Below are 18,073 nucleotides of genomic sequence, written 5' to 3' on the forward strand. Positions count from 1 at the left end.
AGTCAGGCCAGGAAAACCAAAGCTCGGGGGACCATTTGCAGAAGGGGCGCGGTGAGGCCGACCTGAGTCCGCATCCTGCTGCGTGGAGCCAGAGCGGGAGTGGCGAGAGCAGTGGCCCTCGCAAGGGACGGACACACCGGCCCCCTCGGGACTGCACGGCCGCCGCGAGGAGCCGGGGTGGGTCTCAATGCCCCGCAGAAGATGCCGGGGTCTGGGAAATGGGGCTCCTCCGCAGGCTGGGGCTCTCGAAGGGCAAACGGCCAGTGGGGTTGGGTCAGCTGCGAGTCCAGCCGTCGCAAGAGCGGCCTGCGGGGGCCCGCCGGACGCGGGCAGGCGGGAGGGGCGAGTCTGCGCGGCTGTCCATCAGAGCCCGCCGGCCAATCGGCTGGCGACCCCGCCCCCAGCCCTCCCGGGAGAGAGCGCGAAGAGGACGCGCCTCCTGCGCCGCCGCCGCCGCCGCCGCCGCGGGTGTGAGGCGGCCGGGCCTGGCCTGGCTCCCTCCGCTGGGCAGCCCGCCCAGGTAACTGGCTGTGGCCGGCGGGCCCGGGGGCTGCTGCGCAGCTTCCCCGCGCCTCCCAGGCGCTGCGCGGGCGGCGCTCGGGGAGCGGAGCTGCGGGGCCGGCGGCGGCTGGGCCTGTGCGGGGCCGTGTGGGCTGGGCGGCCGCCCGCCGGGACGCCGCCGCGCGTGAGGAGGGTCGGTCGTGACGGCCAGCTGTGTCCCTGGCGGCGCGACGGGCCGCGTGACGGCGGGCGCCACGCACGTCCCCGCCGCGCTGACGCCCCCATCCCCCTCGCGGGGGGCGGGCGGGGGGTCGCGGGGCGCAGGCGCGGCGGGCGGCGGGCGGGGGTCCTCCCCACAGGCGCCTTTGTTCCCGGCGCGCGGGCCGGGGCGGGGCCTGCGGGCCGTCCCGCCCCCGCTCAGCCCCGCCCCGTCTCCGCCCGCAGGAGCCGCCGCCGGGGCCCGCTCGCCGGCCGCCTCAGCCCCCGCCGCCTCGGCCGCCGCCGCCTCCGCCGCCGCCGCCGCCTGCTCCCGCCGGCCGGGCCTTCGCCGCCGCCCCCCGCGCCCGAGCCATGGCGGGCGCCGCGTCCCCCTGCGCCAATGGCTGCGCGCCCGGCGCGCCCTCGGACGCCGAGGTGCTGCACCTCTGCCGCAGCCTCGAGGTGGGCACCGTCATGACTTTGTTCTACTCCAAGAAGTCGCAGCGGCCCGAGCGGAAGACTTTCCAGGTCAAGCTGGAGACGCGGCAGATCACGTGGAGCCGCGGCGCCGACAAGATCGAGGGGGCCAGTAAGTGCGCCCCCGTCTCCGGGGCCCGCGGCGCGCGCGCGCGCGGGGGTGGCGACGGACCCCCGGCTCGGGCCGCCGCCGCCTGCCGGGTAGACTCGGACTAACTTTCGGGCCCCCCCCCCTCACACACACACACCCTGTGGGCCCCGCCCCTGCCGCGGCCCGGGTGGTCACCGGGGGCGGGGGGCATCCGGGTCTTCAGTCACCTGACAGGACACCCCCTCCCCCAGCCGGGAGCCGCGGGGAGTGAGGGGGGGAGTATTTCGGGCGCTTTGCCCAGAGGCCTAAAAATCTTGGCGGGTTGGAGAGAGCCCGGCGGCGGGGCAGCATCGGGGTGTGAGGGGGCACCTCGCGGGGGTGCTGTGCGCCGGGTCCCGGGGAGCCAGGGCGAGCCCCGGAACTGGGGGTCCAGACAGGAGGGTCACCGCCCACCACCCGGTCTCCAAAAACAAAAAACAAAAAACAAAAAAAAGCAGCTTCAGTGCAACGCTGGCCCTCACCCCCCGGCCTGGGCTGCTGCGGCTTGCAAAAGCATCTTTGGGTCCCCTGCGTAGAGTTTCCGCGGATGCCGGGACGGGACGGTTCGGGAGCGAGGCGGGCCCACTCATCCCCCGCTTGGGGAGCCGGAGGAAAGTGGTCCTGTTTGCTTTGGAAAAGCCCCGCGCGAAGGCGGCGAGTGGCGACGCCCCCGCCTTTGTCCCAAAGCTGAATTTTGGAGATGTGTGTGGGTGGGCGGGCACCCGAGGCCACGACGACGATGGGGGCGTCTTGGTAAAAGGGGCCAGGCTCCCCCCTCCCCCTGCCCTGGGAAACACTTTCTCCAAAGCGCGGCCCGCCTGGCGTCAGGTACTCTTAAGCATGCAGCCACTTGGGGGGCTCGCCCTTTGTGTCCTGTGACCGCGGGGAGTCGGGAGCGGCAGCCCTTGGGTTTCCTGCCTCTTTGCCTTCCCAGGCTGGAGCTTGGCTGCGTTTGCAGTTGGGAGGAGGGAGTTGGGAAAAAAAAAAAACCAAAACAAAACAGATCTTTTGAGAGTGTTGGTCCACTTAGCGCCTGCCTGTGCTGGTGGCCCGGCTCTGCCCTCTGTTCCCCGTCTCCAGGTGTGAGAGAGGATGTATGTCTTACCACAAGGCTGTGGGTTGCTCTCTAGGGCCCCCGAGGCCGCCAGGCCCAGAACTAGATCCATTGTGGATCCGGGTGTCAACAGGTGACACCCGAAGGAAGGTCCTGCAGACTCTCTTGGGCATGGCTCACAGCTTGTGTGAGGAGAGATGTGTGAGGAGATTAGGAGGAAGGAAGGTCTTGTGGTGAAGCTGCCATTCTCAACTACTAACTCCGATCTGACACAGTTGCTGAACTGAGCAGGGGCATCCTCCTTTGTGTCCATCGGCCTTGTCGGCCATGGGAGGAACGTTGAGTAATGTGAGGGAGGAAAGGCAGACACTGCAGAGAGCTGAGATAGCCTGGGAACATCACCCTGACTCTGCTACAGAGCCCTGTGATAGCCTGGCTCCATGTTCGACCCTGTTCTCTGGCTGCTCTATGAACTTCTGAATGGATGGCACTGCCTTAAGCTAGGTCTCCTGGGTAACAAGGTTGCATCAAAAACCATGCAAGTGATCGTCAGGCATGACCAGCAGGTAGTAAGCACAGCACAGAGGTTAAAGGCAGGATTTGATTTGAAGCCCATGTATCAGTTGTGTGTCCCATGACCAGTTTCTTATTTTTCTCTGAGCTTTTAAATTAACTTATCTGTAAAATGGAGGCAATATGTATTTGCTCTGGGGTTAAATGGTGGTGTCGGAGGGGGGGTGGTATAAATCATCTAACAGTGCAGGAAAGATAGTAAAAGTGAGCAATGTTTTAATAATAAAAATAACAGAATAAACCATGACTTCCCTTCTAGCCCCAGGACTAGGAATCTTGAGGGAAACTGACTGTGACAATAGAAGACGGTGCAGAAAGGGACGAAGTTAGGGACCAAATTCACATTTCACCTCACCACTACTTGCAGGAAGGGAGGAAATGGTTTTTGTTTTGCTCCAGCCCATCTACTTACTCACAAACCACGTAGAGTACTGTTTCTGTAAAGTAAGTATATGGCAATTTGAGCATCTGACTCCTGGATGTGACTTTCTTGTTTGTAAATTGGGGCCTGAACAGAAGGAAGGGGGAGGAGGAAAAGTCTAGTTTGCACGCTGTGTTTTGTCTTGCAGTGGAGAAATGCAAGATGGCTGGGGAACTAGTACAGCAGGTAGGGCTCAGGTCTTTTATGTGGGCAACCTAGCTTTGATTCCTGGTATTCCATACAGTCCCCTGAGCACTGCCAGGAGTAATTCTGAGTACAGAGCCAAGAGTTACCCCTGAGCATTGGTGGGTGTGGCCCCAAACGAAGCAACAATAAGAAAGGCAGGACACCGAATGACTTGTGCAAGGATGGGTCAGTCAGAGGAGTGCAGATTTAATGACCTCGTTCGTTACTTGGCATTTGAGAGGGTCCTGGAGTAAAACAGAGAGCATAGAACTGGGGGCCTGCATTGAAGGAGTGTGGGCGAGAAGACCTGTGAGTTTTGTTGGGAGCTCAAACCCTACAAATCGAACCCTCCATGAAAGCTGCTACTTCTGCCCTTCTTGGGTATACCTCAGTGGATTCTGATCCTTACAGCTTCTTTCTGCTAGCTCTGGACAAACCTCTACGATCGGTGGGTCCCCTGTCACCTGACCTCTTGCCCAGGTTTCTCTGGGATCTGACCTTTCCTGGTGACAGTGAAAGAGTGCTTCACACTTACTGAGCTGGTCTGGCCTGACAGGAACTAGTATTTTTCGGGGAAAGTGCATAGAGGTCACATTTGTAAGACCTTTTCTGTCCTAGCTGTGCCTTCTCCCTTTGGAAAAGGGGATGGAGAAGTGCTTTGTTGCCAAGTTGTCAGTGGTAGTGTGACAGGATTCAGTTTAATGTTTGGCTCTTTTTTACATTAAGTGAGTACAAAGCAATTACAGACTTCCTGCTGAGTGCTACAGAGACTTTTCATCATGTTTTCTTGGTTAATCCTCACAAGGGCCCTGGGGGTGGCTCAGAGTGCCATCCCATTTTCATGAGGAAATGGAAATACAGGGAGTGGCTGTGTGCTTGCCACAGTGACATTGCTGATATCTGACTGAGCCTAGTTGGACCTCAGTTAGTCCCCACTAGTCAGTGGCTAGCTGACCAATCCCAATATGACTCTTAAATCCTGAGGTTGTGTCGCATTGGGTCTGGAGGAGAAACTGTGCACAGACAGCACTTTGCCTTCTGATGCCTTCTGGAGTGAGATAATTCAGTCCATGGTCATTGTGGACATGGTGGCCCAGGTGGAAGCTCCCTGGAGACTATGACTGCCTGCTAAATATGTCTGCTAGGACTTTCGGAGCTCCAGGCTTTTGTCTTTGATTCTATAGTGGATTTTCTTCTTGGTGCCAGATTCCCTTGGGTGGTAAATGAAAATGGGTCCTTCACCTTGGAAAGACTAAAGCAGACAGTGACAGTTCTAAGTGGTTTGTTTGATGACAGTTGATGGGCTGGGTGGCAGAAGAAAGCTGACTTGCTTGGACAGGCAGATAGAAAAGTGATAATGGAATCAATTGGCTTGGGCTCAGCAATGAGGCTGTGAACTGGTGGGAGACAGACCACAAATCTAGCTCTGAGGGCAGAGCCCAAGGCACCTGAGGAAGCAGGACAGTGTTCCTGGGGTTTTCTTTGTACTAACTAGCTGGCTTGTGGTTCCCAGCGGGTGAGGTGCAAGAGCATGTGTCCGGATCTCCAGAGCTAGCCATCCCTGCCTCTGTGTTTGTGTGTTTCCTGTCTGACTATAGTTTTTCCAGGGGAAGTCGGAGTGTTTTCTCAGCACCCCAGGCTTGCCCTGATGTGTGGGCCTCCACACTAGCCCTTCCCTACCCAAGCCACCTTCCCCACCCCCTTAACAGGCTAGGAAAATGAACTGCTTCTTTGGGGTCCGCCGTACCTCCAACCTTTTTGAAGGGGTCATACTCGGTGGTGCTTGGGGCTTACTCCTGGCTCTACTCAGGGATCACCCCGCAGTCCTCGGTGGACCACATGGGATACCAAGGATCAAACCTGGGTTGGCCACATGCAAGGCAAATACTCTACCTGCTGTGCCATCTCTTCAGCCTCAGCCTCCAAATTTAATAAGCATGCATGCATGCACATGCACACTCTTGAAGATTTGGCCACTAACTTTGTTTTGCCCTTGAAATGTAGGGCATTTATATTGAGTGGATGCCATTAAACACCTCTTATTTGCCCGATGCTCAGCATTGAGGGTTCCAGAGATGAACAAGACTTTTTGCAGTTGAGGACCTCTCAGATTCTTGGAATAGACAAACTTGGTGTCATATAATTAAGATACTTGAGTGTATGTCCCACAATAAGGTATCACCCCAGAACCTTGGGTGCAGAGTTCCAGGTATTCATTAGCTGGAATAGAGAGTGTATTGCCAGGGAAGGGAAGACTTCCCGGAGCAGTTGAGGAGTTGCTGCCCTCAATCCAGGTTGAGGCATTGGGGATCTCTGAGCAGGAGTCATAAGTGTGTTCAGCATTGTGATGAGGCGGGCCTGTTGAGGGAGGGTTTGCTCGCTCAGTAGGTTACACGTTCTGCAGGCGTAGCTGTCAGCAGACACTGAAGCAGACTGGCTTGTCTGTAAGGGAGAGAGATTGATGAAAGAGTCTAGAGAGCTGCCGCTGCTCACAGGAGTGAACACGGGGCTTGACCTTTCCATGGCAGCGGGATGCAGCAGGTTTGGAGAGATGAGACAGCAGACCGTACTGATTTCCTATTGGACTCTGAACTCAAAATGTGGTCAAAATTCTGTGGTCAGCATTCAGAGTCTGAGACCTTGAACATGTGTCTACCTCTTGGCGCACCTTACCTATAATAGCAAACTGCACTTGTCTGGGGAGATTTTTGTGAGGAGTTAATGAGAATCTGTGTAGTGTATTTTCACTGTGTGAGGTGCCATGAAAGCGCTTACTGTGCGGCTCTGACCAGGAGGTAAAACGTGGCAGAAGTTCATGGGGAAGACCCAGTTCTAGAAGGGAGTGAACACCTGTTGTTGGAGGGAGTTGGTGCCTAGCTGCTGAGCCCTTGATGGGGAGATAAAGCTTGTTTATTCTCCCCCTCCCCCTCTCCTCCTTGCCCTCTCTCACTCCCTTCCCCTCGCCCCTCCCTCTTTTCTCTCTCTTTCCCACTACGGTCAGAAGCCCTTGTGTTTTTTGCAGGGCCCTCTTCTGCTGCTGAGTTTTGCAGGGTGATGGGACATTTGGCTGAAAGAAGCTGCCTTGATGTCTTAAAAGTATCAGATTGGCTTGTTTCTAAGTGCCTAATTCAGAGAAATGCTATCTTAGCATATTGATGGGAGACCCCTGTCTTTACAGAAGATTTAATGGGTCCCCCTTTAAGGGGTAGACCCTGACTATACCCTCAACTGTCCAGGTTATGGAATCTCTTCTCATAGTACCCTATTACTTTGGGATACAGCTTCTGAAGAGTCCAGAAACAGATATGTTGGAAGGTAGATAGGAGGCCTAATGTTGCAAAGATCTGATAATGCGGGATAGGAGACCTTTTCTCTCCACTCTCTCTTACAGAACCGGGAAAGTCAATGGGAACTTTACAGATGATCCTTGAAGAATTGGGGGTGGGACAGGGAAGACACCCTTGTGCTCCTTGTTCAGAGCAGCATGATACCATGGTAACAGTTAATGGCATTATGCCCGACTGGAGGGAGGCCTAGGAGTTGGCCTCCTGCAGCCATTGATACTTGGATTACAGTGAGTGACAGGAGATTTATGACAATCCATCAGATTTGGATTTGAGCTCTTCAGTGTTGTGACCTAAACGCATTACTTTAACTTACCTTAAACTGATTTGTAGCTTTAAAAATAATTTCTTCCAGGGGCTGGAATGATAGCATAGTGGGTAGGGCATTTACCTTGCACATGGTCAACCCGGGTTTGATTCCCAGCATCCCATATGGTCCCCCGAGCACTGCCAGGAGTGATTCCTGAGTGCAGAGGCAAGAGTAATTTCTGTGTATCGCCAGGTGTGACCCCCCAAGAAAAACCTAAGAAAATAATTTCTTCCGGAACCAGAGAGAAAATGCCAAGATTAAGGCATTTACATAGCATGCATTATGGCCTCAGTAGTGATTCAAATCTCAGCAGCACATTGGTTCCCCAAGCACTGCCAGGCATGGCCCCTGGGCAGTGCCATGTGTGATCCAAAAACCAAAATAATAGTAAATAATTTCTTCCAATAAAAGCTGTCCATTAACAATACTCTAATAAGATTGCACATAAAAATAAGAACTTATATGAAAGTGCCCAGCTTTTAGCACTACTGTGGACCTAAGTCTTTGTTTCCTTAGTATTAACCTTAACTAACCGTAGAAGTGTTTTCCATCTCCAAGCTTGGCCACTGGTTACTGCTTTGACAACCTGCTGAGAAGTCTTACTTTCTTTTTGTTTCATTTCCTCCCACAGAGGACTGGGGTACAAGGGAAATGGGGTATTTGGTGATTAAGAGTTGACAGAGCATTTTCTCCTCTGATGTGGTGATCAGGTTGCATGGCAGCTCCACGAATCAAGGGAGGGCAGAGTGTTTAGTATTCCATTATGGATGACTATAGTAGGGCAGTCTTCTATTACTCCCCCAGGTAAAGTCACACAGCATGCTCATGGCAGTGCTGACAAGAACCTAGGGTATTAGTTTCCTCTCCCACTCTTAGAAAACAATAAGATGGGTGTTTCTTTCTGTGGGACAGACATAGCTGATCTCCTGTCAGAAGTACTGTTTTCCCACCCAGGCCTTTGTTTGTGGACACACTGGACTCACTTCCTCCACCTGGGCCTTTTGCTGCCTCCATGTTGTCACAGCATCCCCACCCAAAGGCTTTTCCACACTTCTCCAGGGGTGTGAGGGTAGGAGTTTATTGAGAAAGGGAAGGAAGGGCTGTGTTCTGATTACTGTGTTTTAGGCCTGCTTGGTAGCTCCAACTACAGGCTTGCTCTCGGTGGCAGTAGAACTTTCAACTGCTGTACTCTCCATATTGTAGCTGCTGTTATCTTTAAAAAACTGAAAACTACCACCCCCTAGCCTCCCTCCCCCACCCCCTCAAAAAAAAAATACTGCTTTCGTGGGCTCTTCAGTGCTGTGACCTAAGCACATTACTTTGGAGTGTTAAATAAGCTGAGCATCATTTGAGCCTCCCTGGTTTGGGACTTGGTGTTTGCTGACGTGCCATGCACATGGAAGCCAGTAGTAAATCTGAAGTTTAAGGAAGATACAGTCCAGAAGGATGGAAACAGCAAGGCATAAAATAATTACGGGTCTGGGTAGTGCTGTGGGTAAAATAAGCCAGAGGCTCCTTTTTTCTGTAAGCGGATGTGAGGGGATGCTGTGATAATAGGTGACCCTCCCAAGTCTGGCTGACAGCAGCCTAGGAATTTCTTCATTGTGTTCCAAGTGCATGTTCATTACATGCCACCACACTGTCCCCCAAAAGTGACTTCTGCATCAGCCCTTCAGTGCAAAACTTGAAGACTGGACAAAAAAGACCAGAGACAGATTTGGAGAATGAAGACTGAAGAGGTATTTCTTTCTATGCTTTCTATTCCGTGCTTGAGCATAGAAAGCTGTTTGTGCTTTCGCATGGACACTATTATCCATGTGGGCCAAGAAATGACTTTGCCTGAGATCTTCAAAATAGATATTTGTGCCCAACTTTGAGGTATTAGAGTTGTGCTCTTCTAGTTGTTGTCCTCTAACACACATGCTCCTAGTTGAGTTATGCAGGTCTAGTGTTTTGTGGGCACAGCTTCCTGCTGTTACCCCGGTTAGAGCCTCTCACTGATTCATATCAAAGCTGCTCCCCAGAGACTCAGAGTGCCTTTGCTGGATGTGCCGGAGCCTATAGGGGAGTAAGGAATATGGATGCCTGGGTACCTCTGTAGGGAGTGTGCTCAGTCCTCAGAAGACAGGGATAGAACTGAGAGACAGGAGAGGAGGCTGGTTTAAGAGTGCTGTGGGATTTGGGAGAAGAGGCAGTGGAAATGTGGGGGTGAGTGTTCTGAGGAGCCTGTGGTCCCAGGAGATGGGATTCAGGGCATGTCCATTTGCATTCCTGGCTTAGCCCTCCTTAATATTCTCCCGCCCTTCCTTGCAAGACTAGTTCCTTTCGAGGTGGTACTTGGCTAGGCTTCCAGAGGCTGCAGTGGCTATGTGCCCAGGCACAAGTAGTAGCTCTCTCCCTTCTCGGCACCTCCTAGGAACTGGGCCCATCCTGGGGGAAGCTGGGAGGGCTCCTTTTTATAGCCCACATGCAGGCTTTGTGTATAGGCTCTGCTCCTTCCTTCCGGGCCCTTCCCTGTGTTGGCGCTTGGCCCTGGCTTCAACCAGACTCAGGATGCAAAGTAAAAGGGGCGGGGCTTTCTCCTTGGAAAGATTGGCATCTCGTTTGCTGAGCCCAGACTTGGCACAGAGGAGGCTGGAGTTAGGAAGCACAAAAAGGAGGGAGACCTGGTTCTTGATCCTGGGTAGCCACTGCCATCAGTAATGTGTAGAAATCCATGAAAAATGGGGGTGGCAGTAGATGCTCGTGCCTTATTGAGCCAGAGGGTCCAAGATGTAATTGGCATCCTCTCATTAGAAGCCAAACTCATCCTGCCCCTCTGAGTTACTAACTCTGTTACATCCCCCTGGTGTTAGTAAGCTGGTGTTGGTAAGAGGATCAGTACAAAAGCTATGAGGTACCTGTGGCAGAGCATGGGCACAGTGATGGGTGGTCTGGCTAGAGTTCCAGGCTGTGGCACTAAATGATGAGACTGGTGAGTGGCTGGGCTGCTGAGTCTCGCTGCTTGTGTACAATCTGAGTCTTGATCTGTAAGGGTAGGTCACTCACTTGGGGCTGGCTTCCTGTTGTTTTCTTGAATACTTGGGGATATGGCTGAGTTGAAATGTCCTGAGGGAAGTGGTTGTTTAAGACCTGTCCCCAGGTCATAGTGTCCTTGGCTTGGTCTTGCCTGTTTGGTGCAGTAGAGCGTAGACTACGCAAGGCTCTCTCTGGCTCTGCAGATTTGGGCTTGTGGTGGGGGACTTCTAACGCCACAGGATTGATTTCAACCACAAGCCAGAGTGGGCCTGAGTTCACAGAGGATCTGATCCTAGGAAAGCAGGGAGGACATGGCCACAGATGCCACACATTTATCCGTCCTGTGGGCGCAGGAAGTGAACAAGGAGATGAGGCTGCAACGGGGGGCACAGTACAAAAGGGTCCCTCTTTTGCTCTCTATCTATGACCACTCTCCCTCTTCTTGATGATCCTCTGGCTGTCTGGAGGCAGTATTCTCTTCCTGCCCTCCTCATCCCTTCCACTCAGAACAGTGGTTGTACGTAATGTTCCTACGTTCATTGTTAGAGCATGTCTATTTGCATTCCTGACTTAGCCCTCCTTAATATTCTCCTGCCCTTCCTTGCAAGACTAGTTCCTTTCAAGGTGGTACTTGGCTAGGCTTCCAGAGGCTGCAGTGGCTATGTGCCCAGGCACAAGTACTAGCTCTCTCCCTTTCTAACTGGAACTAAATCTTTCTGGGGTGCTCTTAGCATCTGCATTTGCACCGCTGCAGTTAGAAAATGGAGCTTACAGGACCAGAGCAGTAGTACAGTGCATAGGGTGCTTGCCTTGCACGAGACCAATCCAGGTTTGATCTCGCCATATGGTGATCTCCCCCAAGTTCACCAGGAGTGATCCTTGAGTGCAGAGCCAGGAGTAAGCCCTGAGCACCACTCTGTGTGTGTGGGTGGAGTGGATGGGAGGGGGGAGTAGGGAAGGAAAAGTTTATATCACTGTTAGGAAATTGGGAGGTGGGAGAAGAACCACACCCAGGAGCGCTAGAATTAACTAAACCTGGGGCTCCCACATGCAGAGCATTTACTTTAGCCCTTGAACTATCTCCCTGGTCCCTCTGTTGGTAATTTTTCAATGTGTTCTGAGTCCAGCATGCCCATCTGTGAAAATGAACCTGGTGTCTGGATTAGTCTCTGACTCACGAACTGGTTCACTTAGGAAAGAAAGGTTACTTGTCTGTAAGCTGGGGTAGGGCGTAGGACACCACTGGCCTAAGAGGTGAGAATTGAGATCAGAGCTGTCATAAAAGGATAGATAGAATCGGGGATAAAAACAGACAGGGAAAGTGTCCAAACAGCCATTCCACTCTCTATGGAAGGTGAATTGGAAGAATCTGAGCTCAGATCTTCTCACCTTGGAGTAAGGTCAGAAACTAAACCATGTCTTCTGGGACTTAGCTCTAAAGGAGGAAAGGCATGTGGGGTGTGCAGAGCAGAGATCTGAGCAAACAGGTCTAAAGACTGCCTGCATTACTTAGAACATGGTATCCAAGTAGTGATGCACTGACATAGAAACTAAAGAAATGGAAAGCCAGAACTGGGTTGGTACATTGGATGGGATCTTCTGGGCTCCATAGGGAAGGTCTCTGTCTTCACTTCACCTGATCCCCAACTTTAGCTGCTCTGAGCCAGACTCCTTGTCTGAGGCCCCTATGTCCCAGGTTTCTCTTTCTTCTAATGCATTCTGGTTTTGGTAGCCACTGTGGTATCAAGACTGACAGACCTGGCCCATGCTTCCATAGAAAGTGTTCTCTAGTGGATTTAAATAGCCAGTAGAGGGGCTGGAGCGATAGCACAGCGGGTAGGGTGTTTGCCTTGCACTCGGCCGACCCGGGTTCTAATCCCAGCATCCCATATGGTCCCCTGAGCACCGCCAGGGGTAATTCCTGAGTGAAGAGCCAGGAGTAACCTCTGTGCATCCCCGGGTGTGACCCAAAAACCAAAAAAATAAAAAATAAAAATAAATAGCCAGTAGAGTCATCCATTCATCTGTGTGCTCCGTAAACATGGTTGTGACTAGTAACTATGTCAGGAGACATCTTCAATACCTAGACTGGGGGTAGTGACTTTAAAGTGTTTCTGATATGCATCGATAGAGATCCTAAGTAGGCAGTTGGATCAGAAGCTTCCGAAGCTTTGAGTCAAAGATTAGGTTAGAGGTGAGTTGTCTAATGGGAATTGGTTAAAGCTAGGGGTGTAGATGACATTGACTTGAAAGAAGGTAGAACATCAACATCAAGAGAGGAGTGTGCCTGGGGGCCGGAGCGATAGCACAGCAGGTAGGGCGTTTGCCTTGCACGCGGCCGACCCGGGTTCAATCCCCGGCATCCCATATGGTCCCCCAAGCACTGCCAGGAGTAATTCCTGAGTGCAAAGCCAGGAGTAACCCCTGAGCATCGCTGGGTGTGACCCAAAAAGCAAAAAAAAAAAAAAAAGAGAGAGAGAGAGAGGAGTGTGCCTTAACAAAAGCCAGAGAATAAGGGAGAGAGCCCAGGAGCTACCAGGAAAACTTGGATCAGTTGTGAGAGAAAAGTGAGGGCAGTTTCAATCCAGTGGGAGGACCTGGCCAAGTGCATTGATTACTTTGAGGGTAAGTAAGGAAGAGGAGAGAAAAGCGTCTTACTCTCAGACCTCTGCTTCTCCAGTCAGCTTGTTCTGTTTTGTGGGGGTTGGAATTTCGTTGGATCCTTTGAGATCCTTAACAGATCTAGGGCTTGGCAGACACTGGCCATCTAGAAAGAGCATCATCCTGCATGAGAAACAGGGGTCAGGTATCACAGGACCTTTGCTCCAGAGGCGGATCCATGGTCTTCCTGGTGAGTATCTAGGCTCAGGCAGAAAAGCTGGGGAAAGCCCCTTCTTGATGTAGCTTTCCCTTCCTATGGCATTGAAGTCTGTTGGGAGGCCAGCTTCCCTTCTCTTGTCCCCAAAGCTCCCCCTGTCCTGTTCCCTAAAGAGCCAAACTGCTGTATTTTGGCTTTCATATCTGTGATCCACTCTGCCAGACCAGAACAGGCCGGCCTTCTATGGACCTGCTGACTTCCCAAGTAGAACCACTCACTTTCACCACAGCAGCACCACAGACATCTCCCTGTTCCACTTTGCACAACGTCATAGTTATCTGCTTTTCCATCTGTTTCCTCCACCAGTCGGGTTTTCTCAATGGCAGGAACTTAAATGCCTTATTGATCTCTGTTTACCCAGGACACAACGCAGGATCTGACACCAAGTAGATAGATACCTGGTGAGTGTTTGAGCACGTGATGGAGGCATAGTAGCTCACTCCTAGCTTTGAGTTCTTTGGGTGGTCTTCCTTTCCTTTCCTTTGGGACCTTGGGCATGTGTTCCCATGGCTAAGATGGTTAGAATTTAACAACTAGAGAACACTGCTTGCCTGTACAGTGAAGGTCTGCTGTGGGTGCCCTGCTTTTTTCTCTCTGCCCAGCATCAAGGATGGTAGCTATTGTGGGGCCGGCAGACGGTTCCCAGTTCTGCCAAGAACCACCATGAGACGGCAATACAACCTGTGAGAGCCTCCATTTCCTCACTGTTATAACGAATGGATGTGTCTAGAATCTAGGCTGGATGATTCATGTACTGGCGAGGATCCGTAACAGCTGTGACCTGAAGTAGTGAATACAAAGGGGTGCTGGGTCCACAGAGGTGGATCCCACAGACCTCCACACAGCTGTCTGAATGACCTTTTCCTGTTTATCAAGGTGGGAGAGGAGCCAAAGCCAAGTCGGGCCTGGCTGCTCTTCAGGTCAGGTGTTTGGGGAAACAGTGACAGATGAAATCCCAGTTCTTGCTCTTATGTCTGCTTTTGCCTTCCTCGCTTGAGAGCAGCTGCTCTCTTTTGGTAGGATCAGGAGGTTTAGACTCAGAACAGGACAGGAAGGTGGGAAGTAGTAAAAGAGGGGAACACTAGGGACCTTGGGCAACAGGCAGACAGCCTGGAACTGCTGGCTCTCCCATGCTTCTCATGACAGCTGCTGCATCATCTTCCTATCCCCCATACCCATGTTTTTTTTTTTTTTTTTTTGCTTTTTGGGTCACACCCAGCAATGCACAGGGGTCACTCCTGGCTCATGCACTCAGGAATCACCCCTGGTGGTGCTCAGGGGACCATATGGGATGCTGGGATTTGAACCTGGGTCGGCCGCGTGCAAGGCAAACGCCCTACCCGCTGTGCTATCACTCCAGCCCCTGTTTTTTTTTTTTTTTTTAATCTCCTTTTCAATCATCCCTTTCTTCCTTATAGCTAGTGAAAGCCCTGTCAAAGCCCTGTTTCCTGGTTGGTTGGTACCGATCTCCTCTGCCTCCTTCTCCCTGGGGTGCTGTGCCTGCCATACCCTTGAGGTGCTGGTGCTGAGCCGGAATATGGGTGTAGGGAGGATGGAAGGAGAGGGTCATATGGTTGTCACTTCCTCCTGTGGTTGACTTTATTCATCTCAGCATTCTCTGGGGGGGTGAAGGCTCAGTCCATTTGTATTCCCTCGGGCCTTAAATGGGTGGCATGTGGTTTCTTTCTTGAGTGAAGAAAGGAAGCTCTGACTTGATGTACGGGTGGGGTCGCTGGGAGTGGTCCATCACTCCTAGACTATGGTAATCAGAGTGGTAGCTGGTAATTTCTGGGAAGATTGTCATACTTCTCACTCCTGGGACCCACTCTTCTGAATTCCTGGTGGCCTTGATACAGTGCCAGGTGTGGTGCCCAGGAGCACTGCCTCTTTGGCAGTTTGTTTTCCCAAATCTCCATTAGCTTTCCATGGTGTTCACTGACAGCAGAATCTTTGCATAGGGACTTTCCAGCATGTCCAGACTGTATTGGTCTCCAGGATATGTGCCCCCACCCCCCAGCTGTGCTTAGTTTTTTTCTGCCTCCCAGGTCACATCCCTGTTTTGTGTGTTTCTTTCAGTGCTTTTTCCTTTGTTGCTCCACTGTACCACCTCTCTCAGAAAAGACATGCCCGATAGCGTCTTTCAACGTCTGTGGTCTATGTTGCTTCTACTAGATAATTGACTCAAGTCTAATTTTCATGTGTTTGATCCTGCTGTTAAATAGTACTCTATAAACTCCTCCCCCCTTCCTTTGGTGCTGGAGGGTCGAACCTAGATCAAACTTACAACCCCAGCCTTGCAAATAGTTTCTTGAGGGGAGGTCTCCCAGGCAGTGCTAAGGGAACCTAGGGACCACTCCTGGCAATGTCTGACCAACTGGGCTGGATGGTTCAGTGCTTGAGGAAGGACTTCAGGGCTACACCAGCGGTGCTAGATATCAGACTTGGAATGGCACATGCAAAGCAAGTATCCTTGACCCCTGAGCTGTCTCCTGGCTCTCTGTAGACCTTTTGAGGCTTTACCAGGACCTGGGGTTCAGGAATGGAGAGAAGAGTCAAAAGTGGTTTCTTCCTTGTGGTACATAGAGGCCAGAGTCCAACAAGAGAGATTGCCACCATGCCATTGGACTGGACTGGATGGGATGGAAGTGTGCAGAGGCTTGGTGTGTGCAAAGGCTCAAAGGCCGTGCCAGGAGCCCATGAGGCAGAGGAATCTGTGTGGCTCACTGGCTTGTTTGGACTTGGACTCTTTGAAGGAGGATTTGGCTTTTCCCACCTTTACGCATTGTCACTTCAGGAGATCTAATGGTCTAAGTCGCACAAGTAGAGGTAGTGAAAAACCCCAGAGGAAAGGGGCCTGTCCAGATAATGGCCACCAAAACTTTCAGTTTCTCTGGATTTAGGTTTTTGGACGACACCTGTGTTTAGAGGCTGCTCCTGATTTGTTGCTCAGGGGTTATACCTGATGGTTTTCAGGGAGTCATGTGTTGTGGAGATCAAACCCAGGTCTCCTGCATACAGAGCTTGAGTTACAATCCTTTCTTTATGTTTTTACTTTATTATACCATTGCTTCAGCAATAGTATATTATACAGTTTTTAAAAGACATTTTATATTTATTGTGAATTGAAATTTTTATGTTTTTGCAACTATATTTACATGCATTTTTTATTTGAGTAGTTTCTGTTGTAGCTGACATCTGTTCACATATGACTTTGTAAAGGGAAAACTCTTTAGAGGACTATTTCGGTGAAAGTATGTTTCATGTCCAGAAATTTCAAATATGTCATTTCCTTTTTTTTTTTCCGGTAATGTCTATCTTGACCATCTTCATCATGACCTCCTGTCCCTTTTTGCCAAAATCATGATTCTTCACTCTATAGCTGAATGAAGATGTGCCAGGATTAATCTCCCATTTTGTAGATGCAGAAAATGAGACCTAACAGATAGTTCTTGCCTCCTGATCTCCTCCCTAGTACTTTCACTTGTGCTACTTGATGGGTGGTTAACATGCCAGTAGATTTGGGAGACCTCTGTAGAGCTGTTTAGAAAGTGGCTTTACTCAGGACAAAGGGATATTTGGACATAGGTCCCTGACTGGGAAGCTACAGTCTTGGATTTGCTCTTTGACCAAGCCCATAGAGGTCAGGGTGAAACTGTGTTTGTACCCTCTGCAGCAGGATTGGTAACTCTCACATACTGTGCGTGATGAGGAATACTGAAAAAGGGTTGGTACCCTAACAATGCCACCCCTTTCTAAAATTCCATGTGCTCCTGTGTCTTTTAACTCTGCTTGGTCAACAGGATTGCTCCCCAGTGCACTTCCCTAAAGGGGTGGAAGAGCTGGCGGTGGGCCTGTGGTGGAGAGGATGGGGAGCAGGGTTCCGGGGACAGGAAGCAGCAGCCCCACCTTCAGAGATGCTGAGCACAGACAGGCCCGCTGTGGTGGTTCTATCTGCTGCTTCTCAGACTCCAGATCAGCAGCCTGCCATTTCGTTCATCCCTTTAGCAACACTTTCACCTCTCCCTGTCCTTTGTCTTGGGAGGGTATCTATTCTGAGGAGACATGTTCTAAGCTGGCCCTAGCAGTAACCACTGTATTCATTGTTTGGCTCTAACAGCACCATTGCCAGTGTGCTTGGGATGCTTGTAAAGAGAAAATAACTGCCATTAGTTTTGTTGACATGATCTCCAGGTCTACATGATCTATCAAGCTTTGAAATATTTGATATGCTGTATGATCTCAGCCAAGGAGTCTAGTCCTTAATCCCAAGAGGAGAGAAGGAAGTCTCCCCTCATGCACATTTTGGTTTTGCAAATTCAGTCATTTGCGTTCTGTCTTAACACTTAGGGCTGGTTCTTGCTACTGAGAGGGCGGGTTTCCTTCTGCATAAAAACCAAAATAAAAACCTGTCCAAGGTCAAGAGCACGCCAAGGCTGACTCTCCTGTGGGAATCTTGGTGTAGTGGCCTGAAGTGTTCGCCCCACTCAGCTTTCATTTGTCCCTGACCTGTCGGAGAGAACAACCTAGGCACTTGGAGGCAGGATTTGAAGTATGGCCTTTGTGGTTTCACTGCTGCTCATCTCTTGTTCTAATGTCAGTTGTTGGGGCAGACGTGGCTACAGACCCACAGCAAATTATTCAGGTGGGGCTTGTGGGCTTAGGAAGTGGTCTTGGACGCCCAAGTGTGCTTCTTTTCTTTTCTTTTTTTTTTGTTTTTGCGTCACACCTGGCGATGCACAGGGGTTACTCCTGGCTCTGCACTCAGGAATTACTCCCGGCGGTGCTCAAGGGACCATATGGGATGCTGGGATTTGAACCCGGGTTGGCCGCGTGCAAGGCAAATGCCCTACCCGCTATGCTATCACTCCAGCCCCCCAAGTGTGCTTATTTTCATTGTTGTTTTGGTCCACACCTGACTGTGCTCAGGGCTTACTCCTGGCTATGTTCGGGTATCACTTCTGGTGGGACTCAGGGACTATTTGT

The 18,073-nt window shown here is 51.5% G+C and overlaps 1 protein-coding gene across 2 annotated transcripts in view; it reads left to right on the forward strand.

Annotated features, from left to right (window-relative positions):
• The first annotated feature begins 1,002 nt into the window (after positions 1-1,002).
• Positions 1,003-18,073, forward strand: part of PLCG1 (phospholipase C gamma 1) — a 34,117-nt gene continuing 17,046 nt past the window's right edge. For both annotated transcript variants that reach the window (XM_012933656.2, XM_004612627.3), the window contains exon 1: positions 1,003-1,288. In XM_012933656.2, the coding sequence (XP_012789110.2) occupies positions 1,072-1,288 (217 nt within the window). In that variant the 5' untranslated portion in view covers positions 1,003-1,071. The remainder of the gene's footprint in view (positions 1,289-18,073) is intronic.

This window comes from Sorex araneus, chromosome 5, assembly GCF_027595985.1.
Source record: "Sorex araneus isolate mSorAra2 chromosome 5, mSorAra2.pri, whole genome shotgun sequence".
In the NCBI taxonomy this organism is placed as follows: domain Eukaryota; kingdom Metazoa; phylum Chordata; class Mammalia; order Eulipotyphla; family Soricidae; genus Sorex; species Sorex araneus.